At 39.2% G+C, this 26,049-nt stretch overlaps 2 protein-coding genes across 6 annotated transcripts in view; both read right to left on the bottom strand.

The window, feature by feature from the left end:
• LOC135167356 (vascular endothelial growth factor receptor 1) overlaps positions 1 to 26,049 on the bottom strand; it is an 82,148-nt gene that overhangs the window by 10,215 nt on the left and 45,884 nt on the right. For all 5 annotated transcript variants that reach the window (XM_064130477.1, XM_064130485.1, XM_064130510.1 and 2 more), the window contains exons 6-15: positions 20,901 to 21,043; positions 18,177 to 18,348; positions 15,587 to 15,710; positions 14,565 to 14,764; positions 14,346 to 14,491; positions 13,273 to 13,408; positions 12,878 to 13,183; positions 11,414 to 11,556; positions 9,005 to 9,286; positions 8,756 to 8,906 (exon numbers count right to left, since the gene is read on the bottom strand). In XM_064130477.1, coding sequence (XP_063986547.1) covers positions 8,756 to 8,906; positions 9,005 to 9,286; positions 11,414 to 11,556; positions 12,878 to 13,183; positions 13,273 to 13,408; positions 14,346 to 14,491; positions 14,565 to 14,764; positions 15,587 to 15,710; positions 18,177 to 18,348; positions 20,901 to 21,043 — 1,803 coding nt within the window. The remainder of the gene's footprint in view (positions 1 to 8,755; positions 8,907 to 9,004; positions 9,287 to 11,413; positions 11,557 to 12,877; positions 13,184 to 13,272; positions 13,409 to 14,345; positions 14,492 to 14,564; positions 14,765 to 15,586; positions 15,711 to 18,176; positions 18,349 to 20,900; positions 21,044 to 26,049) is intronic.
• Positions 22 to 5,550, bottom strand: LOC135166543 (uncharacterized). Its single transcript, XM_064128870.1, has 4 exons — positions 5,334 to 5,550; positions 4,852 to 5,153; positions 4,526 to 4,807; positions 22 to 4,452 (listed from the first exon to the last, which is right to left on the bottom strand). Exons 1-4 carry the CDS (start codon positions 5,548 to 5,550, stop codon positions 2,824 to 2,826), a joined length of 2,430 nt encoding a protein of 809 aa, XP_063984940.1. The 3' UTR covers positions 22 to 2,823.

The raw sequence follows: 26,049 nt of genomic DNA, 5'->3' as shown, positions 1-26,049 counted from the left end.
GTTTTCCAACAATTATTACCAAATATCTTACAGCAGAAATAGATCCAACTAGAAATGCACTATTATTTAAAATTTGACAACCGACTCATAGACTAGAAGATTCAGGTAAATTTATCGTTATTCGCAAGATTAAAAATAGGTCACGTATGTAAATGCCAGACGAAGGCGATTTAGAAAAAATTGCCTTTTTCATTTAAAAAATGAGTTTATGGGAACAAATGGACCTATCAATAATTACATTGAAGTAAACCGAGAAATAACTAGAAACCCCAATAGATAAATCATCCCACCAGAAGACGAACATTACAGCACCGATACATAAATGGCCTTGAAGAATATGTTTTTAATGATTCGCCTTGTACATATGATGTTTTTTGCGTCGGGATAGAAATACTGCAATGCACCCAAATTTAATCTTCGTGCGTTTGGGTTATATCAACCCCAACTGGGGTTCCTTGCAGCTATTTTAATTTTCCTCTCAATGAGACTATCGATTAATCGTCATATGTTCAGCATTTCATAGATATAAATTAGTGTTTCTATTGGAAATGAAATTGAATGATGCAATTTATTGGCACATTCTTTATTCCTGCGATAGTGAATAGAACGTGAAATCTTCTATTTATTGCAAGCATCGGTGTTCACAACGTATAAATAAATTACGATTTTTTCTAAAATTCATTATAATGGCAATTCCTTTAAATTTCGATTTTCCAACTTTTTTCCTATGTAAAGCGAAAATAGGATATCGAATATCATTGATGTTTCAGGAAATTTCAGGTAATTTTCAATACTCGTTTACTTTACTGAGGGAGTAGAGGTCCTTTAATACACTTTTGTTTTTCAACAAAAATTCTGTTGTCATCAAATTAAAAATTTTTTTTTGTTAATGTAAGGATGATTTAAAAAAAATTGATTTAACCTTGCTAAAACCCATAGGTTTATAAAGCTACAAATATGTATTTCCATAAGTGATTTTGAGTTAGCGAATTTAGTTTTTCGTTAGTATATGTTCAGGAGTTGAGCAGTTGTACATGTATATCACATTTCTTCAGAAAATTGTCTACAGTAACTGACAATTTCTTATTCAGGCCTTTCAAAAAAGATTGGGTTTTGTATGGTGGTAAGTGTCTGAACGCTACAAGACCGTGGATCATGGGATTTCTGTACTGCTCATAGAGAGGACAGTTCCAGAGGACATGATCAAAGTCCTCACTCGGATGACCACATCTACAAACGACAGAATGCATCAATTCTTTACGTTTGAGTGAAAAGGCCGGATGGTCATGGTTTGAGCGAGCTCTGGTAACCCATAAAATAGTTCGGCGAGGTAACTTGGAAGGGTAGAACCAGGGTGTACGTATGTTAACGTAGAAGGCGGTGAAGTAGATTTGGCCCCTCTTAAGGGAATCTTCAGTACATATTTCAAATTATTGGTTTAATGGGTTTTTTTTTATTCTTCCCGAAAGTCGGTAAAGTGGGTGAGAGTAGTCTTATCCGCCGATAGCCTCGTAGCTTCCTCGGCCAAGCGGTCGGCTCCTTCATTGCCCGCGCGTCCCGTGTGTGATAAGACCCATCGAAATTCAATATTTTTTGAGTGGTTGGTCATTTCAACGAAGCGTTTATAGTTTTTTTTTAATTTCTAGAATAAAACTACTGACTTTAATGTGATCTGACGGTCGAGACAGGGAGTCGAGAGCACTGAGACAGTCGGTGTCAATGAGATGGTTATGGGCGGGAGATGACAATGCAATTTTAATCGCTTCGTTAATTGCAATACATTCTGCTGTAAATGCTGAGGATTGTGGATGGATGGAAAAGCTACGAGTGATGTTAAGCCGAGGGTAAAAAAATACACAACCAACAGATATGTCATCTGACCTCTTACTGCTATCAGTATAAATATCAATAACGTCCGTGGTGGGAAGATCTCGATTGGAGAGAATATCCAATTGATTTGGATCTGCAGCAGGATGGGAGATAATTAAACAGTAGTCGTAAAAATATATATTGAAATGATCTTTGACATCTAGATGGTTTGCAAAATGAGATATACTACTGTAGGGACAGGAAAACTGTCCCATTACTTTTAAGATACCATATAAACCATTTAGAGCTTAAGCAATATTTTAAGGGAAATACGGGTAATAAAGCGATTTACCCGTCTAGGTCTTATTTCGGTTATTCTAGGTAGCGGGCCTGGCGCCCACATTTGGGAAATTCCTAAATTTGTCTTCGCACGGCTAGATTTGTAACCATGGGAGGCTCGGTGGAAAAGCCTCCCCAAAAGGTTGATATTTTGGAGTGGGAGTACGCGTGGGGCCCGAAGGGATGTCCGAGGGGCACCAGGGGTCAGTTCAGGTTGTAATCGGCCGTGGTAGCGACAAGGAGGTTTTCACCTTTGATCCCTCATGTAGTTTCATTCTTTAAAATAATTAAATATAACTTGTACTCTGTCTATGAGTTTATTTCATTTAAAAATAAATCCCAGCTGCATGCTAACCAGTGAGTGACTAATTCAGTGAGAAGAGATTGGAAAAGAGGATACCATGGTTGCGTTGGCTATAATGGTACTACAAGTACACCTGTGGCTTTGTCATTTAGAATTTTTCTCAATGTGCGGAGAATCATTGAAAATGGAGGGAATGCATAAAAGAACTCACTGTTCCAGTCGACAGTGAAGGCGTCAACTGAATGGGCCTCAGGATCCGGAAAACGAGAGAAAATTTTTTTACATTTTTTATTAATTCTGGAAGCGAATAAATCTACTGAAAAACAACCGAAACGTTTTTCAATTATCTCAAAATAAGATTGAGAAATTTCTCATTCAGTTTCGACCTTTACAATGCGTGAAACTTTATCAGCATCACCATTACTCGCTGAACTAATGTATGAGGCCTTTATCCACAGATTTCCTAATTTGCACCACTCCCAAATACTTCTAGCTAAATTACTTAAATGTGGGAATTGTACACTTCCCGCTCTGTTTATATACGAAATTGCGGTTGTATTGTCCAGTCGGAGCAAAATTTCGCACTTAAACAAATCGAATGCAAAACATTTTAATGCGTAAAAGGCTGCGAGCAATTCCAGGTAATTTATATGCTTATTCTTTTCTTCCTCATCCCAAAAACCGTGAGCAGATACATTATTGCAATAACACCCCCAACCTGACAATGAAGCATCTGAGAAAATTTCTATGCTGAAATTGTTTTTTCTAATTGGATTGCGGCCAATGTTGGCGTTCTGTTCCCACCAATTAAGATCGGTAAGCATACAATCCCTTATGTATAAACTTGCATCATAATCCCCACCATTAAATTTCAGGGCTAGAAATTTCTGTTGCTCTAGGATCTTGCAGTGGATGAAACCATAACCTACAGCGGGGCAAACTGCGGTTATCACTCCTAAAAATTTGACAAAATCACGAATTTTGTAACTTTTTCCTACTTGGAAAGAAGAAGCTAAAACAGATATTTGTTTCATCTTTTTGTCAGTTAAATTTAGTGAATAATCTACTGAGTCAATCACGAAACCTAAGTATTTGCATTTTCGTTTTCCAATCACAGAACTTTTTTCCCAATTTGTCAAGAAACCTAAATCTTCCAGAAATTTCGATGCTTTAGGTATTTGCAGTTTACATGTGTCTTTTGCACTGTTCATAAATAAAAAATCATCTAGATACAGTACTAATAAAAAACCTTTCAATCTCAATACATTGACTACAGGTTTCATTATTTTGGTGAAAATATAGGGACTAGTGCAAAGACCGAATGGGAGGCACGTGAACTCAAAATGTGTTCTTTCAAATTCAAACTTGAGAAATTTTCTGTGGTGTTTATAGATGGGTACTACGAAGTAGGCATCTTGAAGATCCACTGTTCCCATAAAATCGTTGGGTGATAAGAGATTCATAGCGGCCCTGATATCTTCAAGTTTAAAATGCGGAGCAACAATGAATTTGTTCAAGTTATTTAAATTGAAAATAAAACGATACGATCCGTCAGGTTGTGGGACAAGAAAGTAAGAAGAGATGAATTGATCCTCACACGGAGTACATTCTTCAATGGCCCCGTTTGATAATAATTTATCAATTTTTATTCGCAACTGCTCCATTTCTTCATTAGAAAAGACATGTGCCTTTGGAGAATTTAACTGATAAGGTTTATGAGTAAATGGAATTCGATATCCTTCCAGATAACTCAAAATATATTTATCCGAAGTGATTTTTCGCCAGTTGTCTATAAAGAAACTCAGGCGTCCAGTTGGTTTCCGTACCTGCGTTACTTCTTTGATGAAGATTGGGTTATCGTCCGAGAGCTCATCTTGGCTGAGCTGGAGGATGCACCTTGATTCGACCTCTTCTTGAATAGGAACTTCCGAGATTTCTGATGGTACCCCGTCTGACGAGAGTTCGTAAACGGGTACCTCGAGTTTCCCTGGACCTGTGATCTCATGATATTTTTAGGCTGGGGTTTCTCCCTAATCTGTTCGCAAGTTTGGCGATTTCTTTGATATCCTTCACTTTATCTTTTAAATCATTCCCATAGTGCCATTCGTCAGAAATCATCGCCTCAACCGCCGGTTTTATTGATTTATTGAGTTGAGGCGTGATGAATGACTTCCGAGCTAGAGACTGCTGAAAGAATACGTCTGTTAATAGCTGTCCCGCCTGGCTCAAGTAATCGGTAAAGATGTCTTCATCTAGTCCATCACCTGGGGGGTCGATGAGCATGGAAATTGCGCCGCCTAGTGCAATCAACGCTGAACCGATACAATTTTGTGTCTCTGAAAAAGGTTGGTCACGCTTTTTGCCACATCAGAGAGAAGAGGGAGTATCTCCAAATTCACCTTGGGAGCCTCTGTGAACAGATCCCCTTTTCGGTTGTATGACTCCAAAATTTCAGACTTGTTTTTTTCTGGGAGCCCCTGCTTCACCCATTTGGACCAGGTATTTTTCAATTTGGCGTGAAATTTTACTTTTTTGGATTTTGACTCATTCACGTCTACTCCCGAAACTTTAAGGATGTTATCCTTGTCCGTTGCGTCTAGGGAAAAATCTGTAGCTGGACCCTTGAGGTCATCTCTCATGTTCGTTTCAGAGTTGGTGCTCGCAGTTACCTCCGGGATATTCTCTTTATCCTCTTTGTTGTCTGTAATTTTTAGACAAAAAACGATATGGAGAGGCGAGCAGAGAAAAAGAACCACTATGGAAAGGTATTGGAGCACTTGTTGTGCATGTCAGTCTCGTATGGACACTGACTCCCAAATTTCGTATGGAATAAATGGGCAATACCTTTTACTGAGGAAAAACTCGTATGGAGTTTACTTACCAGCAATCTCAGTATTTAAAACCTCAATATTGGGTAGCTGAGCCCCATTATATGGTGGCAAAGCTTGAGGTTGGTTGTTTTGGGCTCGGACCAAGCCTTCAACCGCCTTTGTGAGGTTATCCAGTTGTAGCTGCATTTGGTCGACTTTGCGTTTTTTCTGTCGACGATCTGATGACCGTGACCTGGACCTCGACCTTTTCTTTTTATACTCTGGCATATTCCAGTAGCATAAAACGTTGTTTTTTATGTTTAGTTTAATAAAACGATGTGAAGAGTTAACGATGAACGTGTCGATACGTCGGTACAACAAAACAATATGAAGGTGGTGGAGGATGAAATATACAGATAAGATGGCGGATGGCGCCAAAAAATAAAATTTTTAGCGTTGAACGTTGTGATATTAAGCATGACAAGCATGACTACACTAATTATCATTGAGAACGAGATTTGCAATATAATATATCATAAACGGCAGAATTTGGCAGTAAAATACATTCGAGTTAATATTTTTGGGAAAAAGGTCGCGGTTTTGTCCTTCGTTTTAAATTTTAAATGACCCTGTTGGAATTCCTGCCTTTCGGCAGGTCCTCACTCACACACTCCCTACCGCTCACCGTTAGGCAACGATCACAACAAATCGATCGTTGCCATGGGTATAACTGGCATTCCTTTGGTTTCGGGGCGCCACTTCCTAGACACAGCTCACTAGTATCCTGCATAAGATAATAGCCCCACTAAAGGTCACGTGGGATTGGAATTCAGACCAATTCTATCGATCGAGCTAAACACTCGGTCATTCGTTTCCGGATAGTCTCAACTGTAACACGTGGTTTCAAGTGTACCGCTCAGTTATCTAAATCGAACTCTCTGGACCTTTCGACCCGCTCGTCAACGGTTTTTTCCGGTGTTGCTCACATCGGGCCGTTAATTATTTTTGACCGCTCAATTGTTGTTAATTATTATACGCGGAACCGCTCATCAACATTTTGTTATAATTAATATTACTCAAGTGACGAGTTTTTGACTGAATAAAAAGTGACTTGTGGTGAACCACGCCGAGTGTGGTTTTTTTCTGGGCTGCTCGCCCCCCACCCGCACCGATCCAGATCCCTCATTAAACAGACCCCAAAACAATGAACAATTCCCCGACGGAACATTGAATTTTTTTTGTGTAATGTCGAATGAACATTCATAATGATATAGGGTTTGCCTACTATTCTACGGTCAACAAGATTCTTTTGGTAAGATTATTACCTGGAATGTTTTTGACGTATTAGGATAGAATATTGCATACAATTTCATAGCTAGTTTTGAGGCTTTTGCGGATGGGGTAATAGTATAATGGGCTTCCAGATGGCTGCCACGTTGATTTCTGGTTTGGAGACCATACTCTCGATCACCAGGAATATTGAAAATTAATCTTCCATCACCCCCTTCCGAAATAACGCCGCGATGAGCTCCATCATGAATAGATTACGCACACTCTCTCAACCGTCCAACGATAACAGTGAAGTCTAGTAGCTTGAGATAGCTCTGGCTACAAAGGTAAATAACCTCCGAAAAAATTGGAAGGTCAAGCAAAAGCTTCAGAATACGCGTGCATCTCTTCAAGAACCGACTGATCCGCAAGGAAATTCGAAAAGATTTACGATGCCGATCCTCCTGAATCTGAAAGGCACAAGGCTATCTGAATGTATAAGTAGAAGACAATGTTAAAACCATGTTTCCCTTTTCAAAATAAATATTTTATCGCATGCGACGGATCCGTGAGGAATGCATACCAGGACTATATGAGATTCCTCGGTTATGCGGAAAAGTATACATTAGAGAAAATGGGAGGAAAATTAGTACACGCATGAACAAATATTAGCAGTGTTCCAAATGCCGTAACGATGGCCCAGTCAGGCCTGGCTGTCCATTGGACACTGAACCTACTACCCAGCAGGAGAACGGCAGAATGTTGGCCCACTCTCTGTGATATTTTCAAAAGAAATATCGAATGGACCTAAGTCCATTCGATATCCATAGATATCATTAGAAATCCATCAAAACTCCAACAAACTCAACAGGATGAAAGGGCATCAAATGAATTCTATTTGAAAAGCCTACCACCCGATTTGTCAGTTGATCAATTGCCCAGCTATTCACCTTATTGGGTGATCCCCCCTCTCTCTCTAAGAGTTCGCTGCTTGGACGAATGTGGTAGTGCCGTAGCACCCTCACGGTAAATTTGTCCAGGGCCCAACTGTCGGGACCAGAGACAACTGATGTCGTGCAATGTTTCGTGAAATATTGGAACAATGGGGTTTTCAATCCTCAGTGTGGAGAAAGATGCGGGTCACTGAAACTTGCATTTAACAAACTCCGCCACGACAACCGGCTTAGTGTGGCTGGATATTTGCGAGTTGATACAGCATGTGAGCCGTTACACTCCTCTCCCTTCCCTCCCCCCACGCGGTCGTTACGAACAGACATCGAAGCTCAGAATCCGGAGCTCATAGCTTTCGAGGTGCAGTCTAATGTTTCAGATACGTCGATGCTCAAATCAAACGCAGTATGCATTCAGAAGTCAACCATAGCCATTCCAGTAGTCATTAAAAGTTCTGTGAGTTCTCAAAGGTTGTTTTAGGGTAAGTGTTCGGTTGTGCACCGAAGTCCTCGCCCGCTTCGGCTCATTTACACTGCTGAGCGGGGTTATCGGTCATCGCACACAGGTGACTTACCAGCGGAGATCGGTAGTGAATCAATTCGGCACCTGAGGGACGTCCTGGACTGGTTAACGATCCTTCTGGAAGGTTCCAGTGAGCTTTAGTGCCCCGGAATTGGGGCATTTGCGGTCTCTGAGCCCGTGACCGCTACCAATCCACTTCCGGAACTTCGTTTGATAGCATCTTGTGCGAATGTGCAGTGCTTCATCGCTCCGCTCAGTATTTTTTCGACCATCTCTATTTCTTACTATAACACGCTCAATTGTATTTCGATCTGCTCTTTTTTATCGTGACATCAGTCTCTACTTGTACATTGCATGTTTTGACATTTATTTTAATAAAAAAGAGACTTAGTTTGATCATCGCCACATGCAGTAATTTCATGACCTTTGGCGCATCCTCCCGTAATCCGCTGTTATCTCGACCATCCCTAAAAATTACTCCCCCAGCCAGATCCCGCATCGAATAGTAAGGATGGAAAACAATGAAATGCGAATAAAAAAATAATAGGAAATTAAAATTACGCTTAGGGTATGAAAGACATCAAACTCAACTCCTGCCCATGCTGTTGAAAAAGACGATCATTTTGATTGGAGATCAATTTTGGAAGGGTCTAAAAATATCTATTAATCGAGAATCCTGCTCAAGTGATATGTTCAACTTCGTCAAGGCCAGTCTGGGCTTTCATTCTCTATTCTACACAGTGTTACTCACCGAATTTCAGACGTTCCCTTGGAAACTCAAATTTCTTGTCATACGGTAGAAATTCTACTTGATCATCCACCGGCAATGCAGAATTCAGACATTCAAGCGCGCCCTCTTCGAAATTGGTCAAACCTGCTTCCATCAATTGATGTCGTATTTTCTGTAATATTATAATGATTAAAATACTGTAATGAAACAGCCGTCATGAAATCCATGAACCCGCTGATTTCATGGATTAATTAATTATAACTGACTTACCTTCTCTCGGTGGACCTTGATACTGAAGAAAACAACTAGGACAACCACGACGACTATCAAAACAATTATAAGAACTATAAGACCGGTCGATACTTCCTTGCTCTTGATCGTTATTTTCTGCCAGGATGATGTATATCCCACTTTGTTGGTCGCTTTACAAGTGTATGTACCACTCACACGTTCGAGTAAGTGTTCAATGCGGAGGGATTGGTTTTTATTGTCCAGGGTGTAATCTCGAAGAGCATCGGAAGATGCATCGCCGAAATCAATTGGTACCTCATCCTACAAATTAGACGGAAAATTTTTTCGCGTTTAGCCTTTGAATGAGGGATATGATTGCAATCAACTTGTTAATCTATTTTCTATTTTTCAAGAGATATCCAAATTTATAGATCAGGGCACTTGTATTCAATACTTTTTAGGAACATTTCTATTCGCGCCTGTGTATACCAGGTATTTATATATATGCATATATATTCGCCCTATTCAGCCCTGGGCACGGAGAGCTGGGAGTTGAGGCCGTAGGATACGCGAATGATGTGGCTTTGCTAATGATAATAGGAACGGGGCATGCTGCACCGGAGGACGCAGAAGGCGGTGCACTACGTTCAGCGGTGGTGCAGCTCTCATGGTCTTAGGGTGAATCCAAGCAAGACAGAGATGGTGCACCTTACCAATTGGAGGAACGGCAACGGAAAACCTTCTCTGTTTACGGCACAGAACTGGGCTTCTCCGAAGACGTAAAATAATTTGAGGTATGGATCGACAGGAGACTCGGCTGGAAGAAGTACATTGTCATGCAAGCGAATAAGTTTTTCACGACCTACTGGGCTTGCAGGAGGATGTTTGGGGGTACGTGGGAACTAAGGCCAAGGGCAAGGCCGAAATGGATCTGCACGACCATAATGGTCCCACACTTCACGTACGCTGCTGTTGGCTGGTGAACTGTGATAAACAAGGCCTACCACAGAAGAACAGTAGACAAGATAGGTAGGCTCTCGCGATGCTGGAAATTACGGTGGCACTCAGAATGACCCCCACCTCAGCAATAGAGGTCCTGCTCGTCCTTCACCCACCCCACCTCAACATAAGGGGGGTGGCGCATGGAAAGCATCCAGTAATGGTCATGCGGATATCCTCGCCGCAGGCGGGGACCTTCAGGGGTGAGTGTCGCAAGGTGGAGATGGTTGCGGACCGTAATTACGCTTGCAGAAGAGCTTCAGGATCAAGCTTGAGGGCGGGGTACCTGAGCAAGCGCGAGAAACGGGGTGGGTGTGTTGCCAAAGAGACTAGTCTGGTGCACGGATGGCGTCAAGTCTGGTGACCAAACGGGTGCGGGGATCTAGCCTGAGGGACCTTCAATTCCAAGGTCTCTGCGGCTGAACCCGCACACGAGCACACTCCACATAGAGCTTGCTGCCCTGAGAGCATATGGCAGAGAAATTCGGGACAGAGGGGATAAGGACAAAAGACATCTGTCCCGATAGCAAACGGGAGTGGCAGTCCCGCCGTCGCAGGGATGGTTTGAACGGGTGATTGCTGTCCTGTGCAACACTCATGGTTTTATGCGTTTCAGCCAATTTTTTTACTCGCTATGGAATATTAAGAGATGAAACCGATGCTATTCGAAGAAGAATTGAATTCTCCTTGATCAAACTTAGCTCCATCCCTTAATCTCAAAAAATAATTAGAATCCACGAGGGAAGCGAACAATTGAATATTGGCGCAGCGGCGTGCGAAAGTTCCCCCGGTCAGTAAAAAATTATATCTCCCTTTCTAATGAATATTAAGGAATGAAACCAACGCTGTTCAAACGGGAATCAAATTCGCCTTCATCAAACGTAGTTTCATTCCTTAATCTCTTTGAAAAAAAGTCGAAATTCAAATTTCGGACGCCCCGATGTCGAAATTCCATAGCACTCATGACCGTGTTTCAAATTGGTTGTGATTTATCATTTTTGTTTTTCAAGATCAAGGTGTAAAATTTGGCTTGATCGGGGAGAATTCAATTCTTCTTCGAATAGCATCGGTTTCATCCCTTAATATTCTATAGCGAGTGAAAAAATTGACTGAAATGCATAAAAACATGAATGTTGCAGAGGACAGCAATCCCCTGCTTAACCGATCCCTGCGACGGCGGGACTGCCAGTGACGAGCTATGGAAATCGACACCGAACGAACCATCAAGATCGACGGTGGCGCATCCACGGCTGGGGTCATCACTAGCGTTCGCGTGGTGTCACTCGGCTCTCCAGATGTGAGCCTCTACTTTAGTCAAGCCTCTTTGCTTGCAACTGAGTGGGAAATGCATGTTTGGAATCACGATGACATTGTAGATTTAAGCCTAACAAGTTGAAGACCTGATTTAATTACTAAACTGCGCATTAAAAAAAAATATCGTGAAGTTACCTTTAACCAGGTAATCGTAGGCTTGGGCATTCCATCAAAGAAACAATTCAAGACTATTGCTTCCAATGTATCTATGCCAGCGTTATAAATATTCTCCGATTGATTCAGATTTGTGTCTGGCAGCAGGCGAGGAATATAAGGATCTAAAGAGATAAAAAATGTTTCAAGCTTATTAATTCTTGGTTAACATGAGTGAAACGTCAATTATGGGCAATACAATTCATGAAAATGATTCAACTAATGGGTAGAAGTTGCAACAGCTATAGTTCGCGAATGATGGGAAAATGATCAATAAACGAAATAAATTCTTTTGGCTATTCATGAAGAAAAGTCAGGGGAAGTCACACAATAATAGAAGGATAGAATGGGTTCTGAAAAAAAGGCCCCAGCACATACCCAGCTAGCCAAAATCCGACTTGCTGCCTTGTCACTGTCGACAAAAATTGCTGACCCACTGACCTCGCACTGTCGACAGTGGCAAAGTAGAAAGATCGACCGTAGTAAGTGGAGTAATTTCGAGGGTCGTTTTTTTATGGGGCCCCATTAGGCCTCTCTTCCGAGTCAGGCTCGATGACTCAGAAGGGGTGGTAGACCCTTTTTTGAGAGATCCACGGTAGATGACACTACCGTGAATTTCGATGGACCAGTAGATGGCAGTAGGTTGGGGGATAGTGGGGAAAAAATCGGGGTCCGTTTTTCATTTAGCAAAATTCTTACAAAAGTTATGAAACAGGGCTGCTAAATGAGTTAGATGAATAGAAAAAGAAAAACAGTATGACGAGGGAAAAACAATGGATGAGGAATCATTGGAAAAATCGCCAATACCCCTGCGTCCATCCGTTTACTCAAGCAGCCCGCCTGCAACTAACGCTCTGGTGTATTGACGGCGACCAGAACGTGGAGATTCGAAAAATTGACCCTACGTCATCTACTGGAAAGTTTTCAGAGCAAAAGGTCATAAAGCAATAGTAGTAAAAGGCTTATGAGGGGCCTAAGGATGGACCCTTTTACAACGATACTTTTTTTTTATTTTCCCTCATAATCACCCAACGACAGCGCTGGCTAGCTGGGTAGTTTGATGTGTTGTTCCAGACAAATAGAAATGACACTATGATTTTTTTGGAATTGAAAAAACCACGATACAATAAGCTCATAAAATGATAGGAACGAAAAATTCTAGTGATTGGCGTAGTACCGAAGATTCGAAGAGTTCATTTCAATGAGTGATAGCTTTTCCATAGTTTTTCAATTATTTGCGATTTTTGTTCAAAAACAATCTACGAACAATGGCAATCGGACCTTGTGCATAGAGTTAATTTCCAGTTAGAAAGAGAGAGAGAGAGAGAGAGAGAGAGAGACCGACACATTAAGAGAGGAGAGAGAGATTGATTTCCGTTGTTAGAGTTTACTGAATGGAATACCTGCTCGTAAATGCGGCAATCCTAATGGAAGCAAAATAATTACCTTTAACATAAAGGTGATAATAGTCATAAACATCTACGTCCGGAATCATAATCCCCTTGCAACTGTATCTTTGCTCATCGGTTTGACGCACTGAATTTATCCGTAGAATTGCCTGATACGTATATTCCGATTGTTCATAATGCAGACTGATTCGATTGGTCTTGGTAATATCTGATCCATTATCATACATCCATCTGACATTATCAGTATAGTTATATATTGCTGCGAGACATGTCAATACAACGTCATCATCAGTGGTCACATCCTCTTGTTTCGGCGGAATAATTCCGAATCCTCCTTCTATCTCTGAAGAATGAAGGATAATTTTTCTCATAATGAATGTCCAAATTTGGTTGCATTCATGGAGTCCTTGGGATTTTAAAAACGTGTCTCACCTGCTATAACCAGTCGGTGTTCCACAGAATCACACCCAAGCTTATTACAAGAGGAACAGTTGAGGAATCCACTGGCATTGGTCCACAGTTTAACAGTCGAAAAAGTCTCCGTGAACTTCAAAGATTCGTCTCCCTTCTGAAAAGTAACAAGATTTCTTAGTTATCCGTGGAGCCGCGGTAAAACGCGCGTTTTTAAATCGATCCTTTCAAACCTGGGCCCACCCAATATGCAGCCATGTAAATTGAATAATAGAACTGAACAAGCAAATATTATGATCTTATAATATTAGACCGCCAACTATTACGAACAAATGTTACGACATTAAAATGTAGGATAAAATTTGTTAATGGGAAGCAAATAATATCAGACGCCGCATCGCACAAAACATCACATTCTCATGTTTTCAAACATCCGAATATTATTTGTGACATCCAACTTTTATTCTGGAATTCACAGAAATTTCCATCAATGGAGTGATTCACCGGTCATTGTGCGGAAACGCCATTTGTGATACTAACTCGTTGTTAGTATCGTGTGGTTGTCATTATACCTCTGCATTTCATTCAGAGCTAGAAGCGCAAGAAGTTGCTCGACGACAAAGAATTTTTATCCGTAACTCCTCCAAAAATAAACCTCAAGTAGCTTCACACGAAAAAGAAAATCAACAGTCAAGATTGTGTCAGAGAGCCAGTCAGTGAAACTGTTTAAGAGAGGCACTAATTCCCGTCATCTCAACTCAAAAAATTATTATTATTATTATTATTTTATAGCGCTGACTGCTGTTGTCTTGCAGCCGTTTTCCCTCTGCCGGGAAATTCCGATTCTATAGGATTGGTAAAGAGGATTCGAATTTTAAAAAAAAGGTCAGAAAAAGTCAGGACACGCCCGGAAAAATAACGGGCGTTGCCCTTAAAAATTGCCCCCGCCGTGAGTCAGCGGAAGAGTGATGAATTTTTACAGGAGATTTCTCGTAATATTTATGGAATTTTTCTCTCCGTGCATATACTGATTTACCTCGAGCGTCTCCATCTAATTACGTAAGATGTATGAAGAAAATGAGAATGCTACTGACCAGCTGTATCTCCTGCATTGTACTGAGCGGTGTAAATGACCACAATATCCTCGGTGCCGGGTAACCGACAACATGACACGTGGTATTCATCCACAAATTGGGTAAGTAATACGGTGTGAGATCGAACCCTTCGACATAGGGCCTTGCTATAAAAAGAGAAGTCAATTAATTGTCTTATTATCACTAGCTCTGCAAATCCTACCCATAATGATTCATTACATGTGACCTCCAGCGAGAAATCGAGTGACTCATTGGTCTCATTTGAATGTTCATCACTGTTTATCGCACGTAGCTTATATTGCCCCATGTCAGAGATCTCTAAGTCTGTTATCACTAATGTTGTTTTAACACTTGAAGTGGAAATGTTGCGTTTGGATGAATTGTTTATTGCGGTTTCCCCGTTTGCATCAATGAAAGTCCTGCAATAGAATCATTTCCATTATTATTTCTCCAATACCGTATGAGATATTCCCAGCTTACTGACTCAACGGCTGAGTAATAATATCTGAACGATTCATGGACTTTTTTTCTATCGCTAAAGAACTAGAAAAATATCTCCCAATTTTTTCACATTTTTTTGTTAAAGAAAAACATCATTGATTATCAAAATTCAGTTAGTGATTCAGTGATTGTCCACTTGAAACATATGATTTCGCCATTGTTTTTTCTCTTTTTTCAGTCTATGGGATTTTATTAAATTAATTTCGATGTTCCGTCTGTCAAAACGTTCAATTTTGTCTCACCTCTAAAAATAATTTACTCAACGATATTGCCCCAACACCGCCCTATCCATAATTACAACATTTCTAAACAAATAGTCAGCTTAAAATTACCGTTCATTGGTCTCATCGCTTCTTTGATAACTCTTATGATGAATACAAGTATTTTGATCTGCCTTACACTTTAGGTTTAATTCGAGGTTTAATTCAAGGATTACTTTCAGGAGTAATGCTAATTTATAAGCTAACTCTGTATAATCCTTCCAATCATAAGAATGACCAGAGAAAATATGATAAAAATAAACCCTAGAGTAATTTTAAGGAGTCAATTTTGTTAATTTTCTCGTCAATTCATCATTGTACGCGAAATAATTAAAAACTCCGAGAAACTGGGTTTTGAAGATATCTGAAAGTAACTATGGTATGATTTATGTACCTCCTTTCAATTGTACAAAAAATCAAGGTCAACTGCCAAAAACATGGGAAAAGTTATATATATTCCGTTAGAAAATGCTTTCATACCATGTAAGTATTGGTGGAGGGTAAGCGTCAACTGTGACGATCCACGTAATTTGTGCACCTTCCGATAATACGTAATGTGTACGATTGCTTTGCGGCGTCAGTTTGATGAATTTGTAGTTGGGATCTGGAAAAAGTAAAAATCATAAGTGATAAAAGTGCAAACTTAATAGTCATAGATAGGGACTAATCTCTTAATAACCTTGGATTCAAAGGTCGAGGAAATCACACGAAAGTGAGTCACGATTTACTATTACTATTACTGTCACAGAACCGTCTGGGTGGGATAATTGCGCTAGAGATACCTGCTGTTGGAATAGTTGGGGGAAGTTCAAGCATTTTCGCCGTTTGGAGCAAGTGATCATTTTGTGTTTTCATTTTGGTAGGGCATCGAGACACTCATTTAGTGTCGTCATCCGCGGACTTATTTTGACTATAGTTTCGACTTTTGGTTGTATTCTTTGATTTCGATTATTCTTTTGATTTTGTGACTTTTGATGACGTGAATTTAGTGCGACTGTGCCTTTAAGTTGTCGAGACTCAGTGCGAATTGGTCACATCGGTAGGAGAAATTGTCGACTGATATTCGTAGGAAATTATTTCGTTAAAATTTTCGCTATTCACTCTTTGTATCATTTTCGTTAATTTATTCATAGCGTTTCCGTTATAGGGTGGTTGATTAATTTATTGTTTGTCGATTATTTGACGACATTCGACCACAAATCTAGTGTGAGCTATAAAATATTCATCCCTGACCCGGTTTGAGTTTTGGTTGTTTTTGAAGTGAAAATTCTTTGCGCTCGTTGGGCTGTAAATCTAATATCGTATGTAACGAAAAAGGGACAGGAAAAGGGAGGGGATGGCGCGCGTGGTGGGGCAGTCGGACGGAAAGAGACATGGGAGAGAAACGAAAACGCGATAGATTCGGAGTAAAAAAAGGACTCGTTTTGTTAATATGATGAACAATACTAATAAAACCTTTTTATTAATATCGGGATAGTTCACTGGGAATTACCAATCCAGTGGCATCAAATCCTTTTTACACATTTGAAAATCATGAAATCTCCGGTCTAACTCATTCTTCAGTAAAATTCCCGAATTTTAAGCGGTACGTAAATGGGAATTTCGTAATTTATTTAAATGTATACTCTAATATGAATATTGGAGATCAATTTCCATGATTTTTCAATGAAATTGTAAATTTCCTGATTTATTGTCCTAAATGGGCTTCGGTTTCATTGTTCCCCGAATTCAAAAATGCATTGACAGCAATTCCCTTGTTTTCTGTTAATTTTCAGGGAAATATGGAACAGAAATTGACTATTCTATTTGGTTTCTCCACGAGATTTCTCCGAATTTTCAATAATAAAATGTTCTGAAATCTTCCTGTGCGGCTCAATAAAAATTTCCGAAACTTATCAGTAGTAATACCGCAAGACCTTCAAAATTATGGGATATTTCCCGAGAGTTTCGATGCGTAGCAACGAGAGGGATAACTTTTGCAGGTTAAAGATCCCCAGCGCGAAGGGCGAGGGTTTTTCGGCGAAACTCATCCCAATCGGTGCTACGCAGGGAAACTGGAGGGAAATATCCGATTAATTTTGAAGGTCGAGGGGTAGTTGGCTGGATTATTCATTTCATTCCAATTTCAAGCAATTAAATGTGTAGTATTTCACGTCATATGGTATGTTTTTTCACTGGTAGTTGTGGCTTCCAGCGTATATTTTCCGTCTGCACAAAATGCAGAGAATTGTTTCCAAATTGTAGCTTTTCTCTTCACCGTATTATTAGGAACATTTTTTCAAAATTTTTGATCAATAATGTCCAAGGATTCTCCTCCAAATCTGCTCATGTCGAGGTGAAGTCTTTGAACTTGATTTTTCCTAATGACAGTTTTGGAGTTTTGAAACGCGTACAAATTGTTTATCGGATATTTTCATTGCTTAGCAACAAACAGGGAAATATCCGGAAAATATCCGAAGGAAAACCCTTTTACTTGCACCACGTGACGGGAAATACCACCATTTGATTGGTTGAAATTGGGATGAAAAAAATAATTGCAAAAAATTCAGACAAATTTTTTTAACAATCTATGGCTAAGAAGTTTCACTTCTGTTGTGCATAAATTTTATACACATATTTTTTTCAATATTATTTTGTCTATCATCAATCGATTATAGTTTATCTGGCCGACAGGTCGCTCTTCATTCCAGCCTTCACAGAATCCGCTCTCACCGTGGGTAGCTGCTGAGGTGCGGGAGGCTGATTCGTAGAGGGGGTATTTGGTTCAGGTTGTCATGCCGGTTGACACGACCTGGGGCCTAACATTATTTCATTTGATTAGTTTGGGGATTGTTGCTGTCTGGGGATTGTGTAGTGGAGGTAGGTTTCTATGAAATCTTCAAAATTACCCCACAACATCTACAAAAATTGGACTTATCCGACACTGTCTATCTATTCAGTTGGTTATCCTAGGAAGCTACCTGGATCATTTCCGATAGGGGACATTATTATAGATATGCAATAGGATATTAGAGTGGGAGAGGGAATCATCCAATTCCGTAAGTATATACAATTGGAGAATTTTACAAACCGTGAATCGTCAGAGTAGTATTGGTTGACGTGATGCCATGATGTGTCAGCAATGAACATCTGTACTCTCCAGCATCCTCATTTTGAATGTCTACAATTTGTAGCTGGCTAGTTGTCTTCACCATCGTCTGACTCAAATTCGCGCTGTAGGACATTATTTTGAATCGGGAACTCTGGTGAGAAGCATTAAAACGTGTAAAGAGTTTTTCTTTAATAACTGCTTACTCGAACTCAATCAATATAAATGATAAAGAAATGTTAATTAAATAAAAAAAATCAAATTAAAATTTCTACACGTTGTCATAAAACCACTTATACTCCGAGGAGGCCCGCTCTCTCTCGTTGCCCGTAACCCAGTGCTCTCTTTCTCCAAAAATCTCTTTATGCGTGGGCGCCAGGCCCTACTACTACTAATGAAACACAGTCATCTGTTGTTGCCCTGTACCTCACACACTCACACTCATACTGATACTGTAATGTGATATTTCCGTTACAAAGAGACTTTATTATTCGACCGTTCCGCGAGTGGGTTAATCAATAAAAATCACCAGATGGGAAGTCACCAACCGACAGTGAGAGCACGAGAGAGAAGTATTAGCATTGATTAATTTATTTATTATTGTATATTTGTCGTTGCTGCGTTGAATTTACCGCCAACATCGTGGGACTGACGTTTCGGCATCTTCAAGAGCTTCGGGAGACTTCGGGGAACTCCGAAGGACTCCGAGACTCTTTGGTCTCGTGACGTGGCGTTGGACTACGGAAGAGATCCCCAGGTGTTGTCAGTTATCGGACTACACTGGGGAATTTGGGAACACGTGAGGCCGGTGACTTCGCAATCGGAGACGAAAGCTGAAAACCATGAATATTCAAACAAAGCTGAGGTTGACAGTGTTGAAGCACCAGAAGATCCGCAATTTTATATTTCGAATTATGGAAGTATGATGGGATTTGTGAGGAATGGAGGTGAGATTATTTTTAAGAGATGAAGCAGTCACTGAGTACTGCACATGTGCTGATACTGCACGATCAGGGAGAGGATCTGGTAACGTCTAGGAAACTGGATCGTCACTAGTGGAGTGCATGGGACGGTCGACCAATGGGCGTTGATGCCGCGTTTCCATACTCCATCGTGGTTATGCTGGTTCGAGCTGTGGTATAATTCCTGGACGGCGTTATCGAGGCCAGGAGAGTATGGAGGGAAAATTGGAAGGACCGAGGGCTGGAAAGCGTGATTGACGCCGAAGAGGAGTTGGTGAGCGCGGTGGCTTCGACCTCCGAACTTTGTTTGTACTAGTGTAGAGAGTCATCAGGACTCTTGATTCTGGATCACGGTTATGGTGTCCTTCAGGACTATTAATTTGAGAGATTGATGATTCATTAAAGAGTCCTGGTCACTCCGATCAGTGAAATCGGCAGAAGTCTCGCTCGTTATAGGCGTTACGTTCGTTGTTTTATTGCGTGCCTTTGAATGGTTTGAAAGCCAAATCATTGTGTCTGATCAGTTCGGATTTCTGTTTTGCGACTGAGTTAATTAGGACAGAATTCTAGGTGCTCCGAAAACTGTGTTCGATCATTTTGAATCGTCAGTCTTGCGACTCATTATAAATTTTGTTAAAAGTTAGACTCTCGGAGACGTGAGTTTTCTTTGATGAATAGTTGGTGTAGAAACTAGAATTATTTTAGAGTGGGGCCTGATCGATGGGTATTAGACGAATGCTCTCGCTGTCGGTTATTGTTTGAAGGACCTAGAAAGGTATTATTTAAGGTCGCGTAACCATGCTCAGTTTCGCTGGCTTTTGTCTCAGATTTTCGGTGTTCACATGTCACTGAGTCACCAGAGTTACCTGTTACGAAGACGTATGTTTATTTTTCAATTGTTCCTTGTGATGTTCGATTCACATGATAAGGTTAGACAGTGACCTTGATTTCACGTTTCATTCTTGATTTTACGTAGTTTGACTTTTATTGAAGTTTGACGTTGTTGACTAGGAATTTTCGTTATTTATTTCTTTATTTTGGTTAACATGGATGATTGTGAGCCATGTAAATATTAGATTCTGTTTAGGTCGTAAGTGAGGAACAACTGGAAAATACCGGGGTTTATAAGAACCGTCATTGGACGGTCTAAGCTTTTGAAATCAGTATTAAATTGTAATTTTCCTCGCCAGAGTGTTAAAATATTTATTTCTTTTATCGGCCTAGTCACTTAATCCATTTTCTAGTCTGAGCTCATATAGGGTCCTATACGACATTCACCGCTTAAGCTAGGGGGTCAACCGTTCGAGCTTCGAGACTAGTGTACGAGACAGTTTGGAATTTCGGGTTTGTTTCGTTCCACTGGCCGTTCTGGTAATAACGACCTGGCGCTCAATATATTTTTCGTTTCACGGTTTTGTCGGCATCAAAGGGCTCGGTAGTGGACTGAGGTTTTCCGTGAACTCAGGAAATTCCGTCATATTACATAAACCTCTCAGAAAACACTCTAGAGTTCGATCATACCTGATACTGATCCCGCCTCGGAGTTATAAGTGGTGGTATGACAACCTGTAGAAATTTTTATTTGATTTTTTTTATTTAATTAAACCTTTTTTATCATTTCATTAATTCAGTTCGAGTATGCAGTTATTAATGAAAAACCCCTTACAGAAGGTAAGTGAACAATTAGATGCCCCTCCGATTGTATAATTGGGAGGGTGTTAGATTAAAAACGCAGCTTACATACTTGATTTGGTAGAGTCCAATTCAATGAGTGGGGTATGTCAGCACTCCTCATCTCAATGCTGCAATTTACTCGAAGCGTTTGACCGAGTGTGACATGTCGCAGTGGAGATTCATCTATGATAGGTGGAACAAGATCCGGAACATCTTCAAGGAATAGAAAATTTGACGGATTATAGTGAATGCATAATATTAAGACTAGCAAACTGTTACGGACTCGCTCAGTGCTCCCATTTTCTGGTTAGGATCAACTAATGTAATCATTTAATGGCATGGCATGGATCAATTGAAAGGCAAAGCAAATGCCAAGGCAAATATACAAAAACTACTAGACCCCAGTTATTTAGTAGAGGCCTAAATCATTTACGTTGTGTTCAATCGTGTAAATATTTAGGTCAGAACATAATTATTATAATTTCAATGATTCCTCGTGCCCTTCATTTTTACCTACCCCATTAATTAAATAAATATTAACGAAAGCGGTCACAAATTCACCGAGTGAGTGCCCTTCCATTCCTTCTTTTCTCCAACAGAGATTCTCCCCCAAATATATCCATCCCCTCAAGGGTGAGCTGTCATTACATCCCCCTAATTTCTTAACCCCCTATTTAATGATAGATTCCCTGAAATCAACCGTTGTGCTAGAAATAACTATTTGATTCCTCCCCCTATTATTATTATACAAAGTAGTTTGACAAGTGACTTGCCTCAACCCCCGCCCCCGACTAAAGTTTCAATATTTAGATGAGGTTCAAATCATTCAGTTTCTGATTAATCGTGTATGTGTTTGAATCAGAATATAATTATCATCATTAAACAACCGGCAAATAATTTTGTTACAATAAATTTTTTTACTTCGGTATTGTGAGCACCGAGATAGAAAAAATTATGTGACATTTTTTTATAAATGCGAGGAATTATAAAATTACGTTGTCATAATTGAAAGTTCAAGACACCTAGTTGTATTGACGAAACTAAATAATCAAAAATAATAATATCCATAAAATGAACTGTCGAACAAATCGAAGAAACATGATAGGTTTGAGGCAGCCCTGGTGGGTAACTCTTTCTTGTTGCACTCTTCCATCTACGCTACCAGAAACCACGGAACCTATCATACTTCATATTCAAATTAGCACCCTCTTTAACCACTTCTTAGCATTCAGTGTCTTCAAATAGTATTAAAGATTAGGGCCCGCGTGTAGTCCTCTTCCAATGTAATCTGCCTCACTTTTCATTTGATTTTTTACCCACAAAGCCATGGAGTTTTGAATTGAGTTTTCATCTCTATGAGATCGCCAACAAGTACCGATATATATGTAGTATCGGGAATTTTTATGTAGTTATTGGTTTTGGGAAAATAGATTTTTAGAACTTAATGGTTTCATTTTAGAATAGGATTAAGAATCGTGAGATAAAGTTCTCCTGAGTGTAGCTATAAGATTATATTGTAGGCGTAATAATAGGTGCTATTTGTGGAGAAACTCCGCAAATAAACGTGGATAGTACAGAGATGCAAGCCTGAAAAATCTAACTCCATAGATGGTCACATTTTGGGGGTTTATGGGAGGCCCCTAAATGTAAGAGGGGAAAATCGTATCCAGTCAGTTCAGACAAGAGCGTTAGAGTTTAGACGAAAGGTTTAGACTTTAGACGAGGTGTGGAAAGAGTTCCATCCTAAGCGCTTTCGAAGAGACGCACATTTTCTGAGTTAGAATCAAGTCAGGATCAACGTACTTGGCGCGGTTTTTCCTGATGACCTAGCCTATTTGGATATGCGGATATGATTGGCACTGCTGACTGAGAAGTTTCTCTTAAGGGGTTATTCTCATGTGAGCACTTCAAAAAATCGATTTTTTTTTATATTTTGACAGTAAAACCTATTGATAACATGCTGTGAAAAATTCAGACCGAAATTCATAGTATTTGATAAGTTACAGCTCATAGTCGCCGACGTGTCGTAAGCGATTGTCTACCAGGCTTTCAACTTTAAACGCGTTTTTCTCGAATCATCATTTTCTGAAACGGTCAAGGTCCTACAAGAAAAAGTATTCAACCGATTACTTTAAAATTTACATATGTTCTTCTACTCATTTATAGTTATCGTCCCTACCACAATTGTTTATTTTCGACAATATCTTCATATTTTTTTTAAACGATTTGTAACGAAAAAGAAGGAGATTTTCGTGATTTTTTTTTGAAGGTTGATATTTTTTTTTATTTTTAATGAAATTGATTATATTTGGTAGGGACGATAGCCACAGATCTACTGAATAATAATCCATTCGATTTTTTTATGTCAGACAACATGAACAGCCGCTATCACCTTGACCAGTGAACTACCTTTTTTTGTTGGGGACTACTTTGACTTAAAAAAAATATATGTTAAAAATGTAAAAAACGAAAAAAAAATTTTTTTCGTATATTTCAAAATACAAATAAAAATATATTGAAAAATCAACATGATTGAAGTTTGTTGTCGCATAAAAAAAAAATTCCGAAAAAGTGGTAAAATATAGGCGTTCACATGAGAATAACCCCTTAAGAACCTTTCATCCCTATGCATCAACTGTGGAACTACGATAGTTTGTGTCTCGAACATACTTGAATTGTAGAAAATTCCCTAGTCCGATGGTCTGCTCGTCAAGATTATCAAACTCATCGACCTTTTCATGAGTACCAGATGGAACTTTCGGTTCAATTTTTGGGGGGGCTCCGTTTGTACTTGTTCAACTGTACAAATGATCAACTGTACAGAGAATTTTCAAACGGTGAGAGCACCACTGTGCAGGGATTCAACTGTCGAGACAAAAAGGTAAGATGTACATGTAGCGCTGGGTTCACATGTACAGCCTAGCATATGGAAAATTCTCTGTACAGTTGATCATTTGTACAGTTGAACAAGTACAAACGGAGCCCCCCCCCCAATTTTTCGCTTTGTTGATTCCCCTAGAATTTCCAGAGTGAATGACAGTCCGTGTAATAGCGGAAAGTAGTCTGTTGTCGCTAGTTCTAAAGAAAAAGTGAGTTTCGAAAAAACCGCGCCAAGTACGTTGATCCTGAGCATATTGCGGAATAATTTTTTGATTCACAATGGACTGTTTACCCTTTTCGATTTGAGTCGAGTATTCGATTTGACTGCGATGTCCTTTGTAGGATATTATGGGACTTGTCTGAGCCAAAACATTCATAGAGAACTCAAAACGGTTTATGGACTCCTATCATCACCAGCTTTCTGAACTGGTAAATTCAATGAGCTAGGCGTCTTTTTTTATTTGTGTATTTTTTTCAAATTTCCATAATTGTGGCTTCAATTTTAATTAAGTAATTGTTGTTTCAAGTTCTTTTTCCAATTTTTTTTTCAAGTGAATAACATCGAAATATATGCTTGACGCATTTTTTTACAAAAACATTTTTTGTTCTTCTTTTTGGGGGGATTTCAAACATTTGTTCAAAATGGGCAAGAGATTTTACACTTCCACTATCCAAGCTACTATTGAATGAGAGTCTTACTATTACTTCGATTTGCTCCGTTCCTTCAGTTATGCATTTGGGATAACGACTATTGAGTATATACGGTATATATCTTTCTAGTCGATGCATTGCTCTATAATATAAGTTTTGATTCATGAGTGAGTGAATAGTGTTCCAATCAACTATTTGAATTTTAAATTTATGTAAATAATTCATTAATTAGTTATTGTATTGATTGATTTTCCAAGTTTCCGATTAATATATCAAAATTTAGGAGAAATTGATCATTGAATTTGCCTAGTTATGCTTTTTTGGAAATAAAAATTAGAACTAGAATAAAATTTTCAAAATTTCAAATTAAGCCTGTTTGAGGTTACGAATCGAATGCAATGCACAATAAAGGCAGATGATTTTATAAAATCGATTTGATTTGAATTTTTTCGTGATATTAGGAGTTATATATCTTCTTGTCTCTTTTTGCGGCACTTGCCACTTGCATTTGACCCCAAAAAATAATGGCTATGTGAAATAATCCATTATTTTTTCTGAAAACACATGTATGCATAATCAACAATTAATTAAGTTATTTCACATTTTTCCGAGGCATTTTCCTTAATTATTTTTAAAACATCTCTCGTTTTGGAAAAGTATATTGTTAGAATACATTTTATACTTTAAGGTGCAGTAAAGAGACTTTTTCAGAAAAATTGTTTATTTCCAAGGATAAATCAGCAAAGAGAAAAAAAAGAAAAAGGGTTAGCTGTCAACCGTCATGAGATGCCAAATTAGGCATTTCTATTTTTTCATTTACCACTGAAAATGAACAATTATTCTAATCCCACACTGATCGAAAAAAGCGCGAAAAGCATTTGAATTGCTAGGGGAAGGTTATCTATTCCCAGCGCACTTTTGTCAACCTCTCATTTCTCGCGCGCGACGCTGATTGCAAATCGACCACACAGCGCCTATAGGAAAGAAATGCTGTCAACTTTTAAACAAAAATCTGACAGCTTCAGTTTCTGAGATAATCGCACTGGGAAAAATATGTAAAAAAATCCGTTCCTGTGCGCGGATCTTTTTAATTGCGCGTTTAATTGGGAGAAAATTAACATAAATGAATATAGATACGCGGTTTAGGTAATGTAACTAAGTGTATTTTTGCTGTAAACTGCCGCGTTTTCACTCAGTTACGGAAATTAGTTTTGGAGGTAGTGGAAGGGGTAGTTGGGTTGTGTATAGATACTTGGGGGCACTCGGCCTGTTTTGTTGGAGTTTTCGAAATATATACTTGGCCGACACGCTCCCGTGTATCTCACTAATAAATGTATATATGTGTAACGTTTGTGTATTTCCGATAAAATTGCTTTAACCCATCGATCCCCTAGATATCCTTAGAAAAATGGAGAAAATTCGGAACATATTGAAAGAGCCTTTTTAATAAATGTTGAGGAATAAAAGAATGAATACATGAATGAAATGAATGGATAGTGGAAGAAATTATAAATGAGTCATTACCAACGTTTACTCTACATAATTATACTTTTTGGGAATCTCGCCAGGAGAATCAGTTAATTTAAAACGTCACGGCTTAATAGATAAAGAATATCACACAGGAAGAAATCTAGATAATGTGCGAAAAGAGGATACCCAGGCCTTGAAGGGTCATATTTTCATTCATT

Source organism: Diachasmimorpha longicaudata, chromosome 1 (assembly GCF_034640455.1).
Source record: "Diachasmimorpha longicaudata isolate KC_UGA_2023 chromosome 1, iyDiaLong2, whole genome shotgun sequence".
NCBI classification, from domain to species: Eukaryota; Metazoa; Arthropoda; class Insecta; order Hymenoptera; family Braconidae; genus Diachasmimorpha; species Diachasmimorpha longicaudata.
Note: the sequence above shows the minus strand (reverse complement) of the source record. Positions and strands in the feature narration are given on the sequence as shown.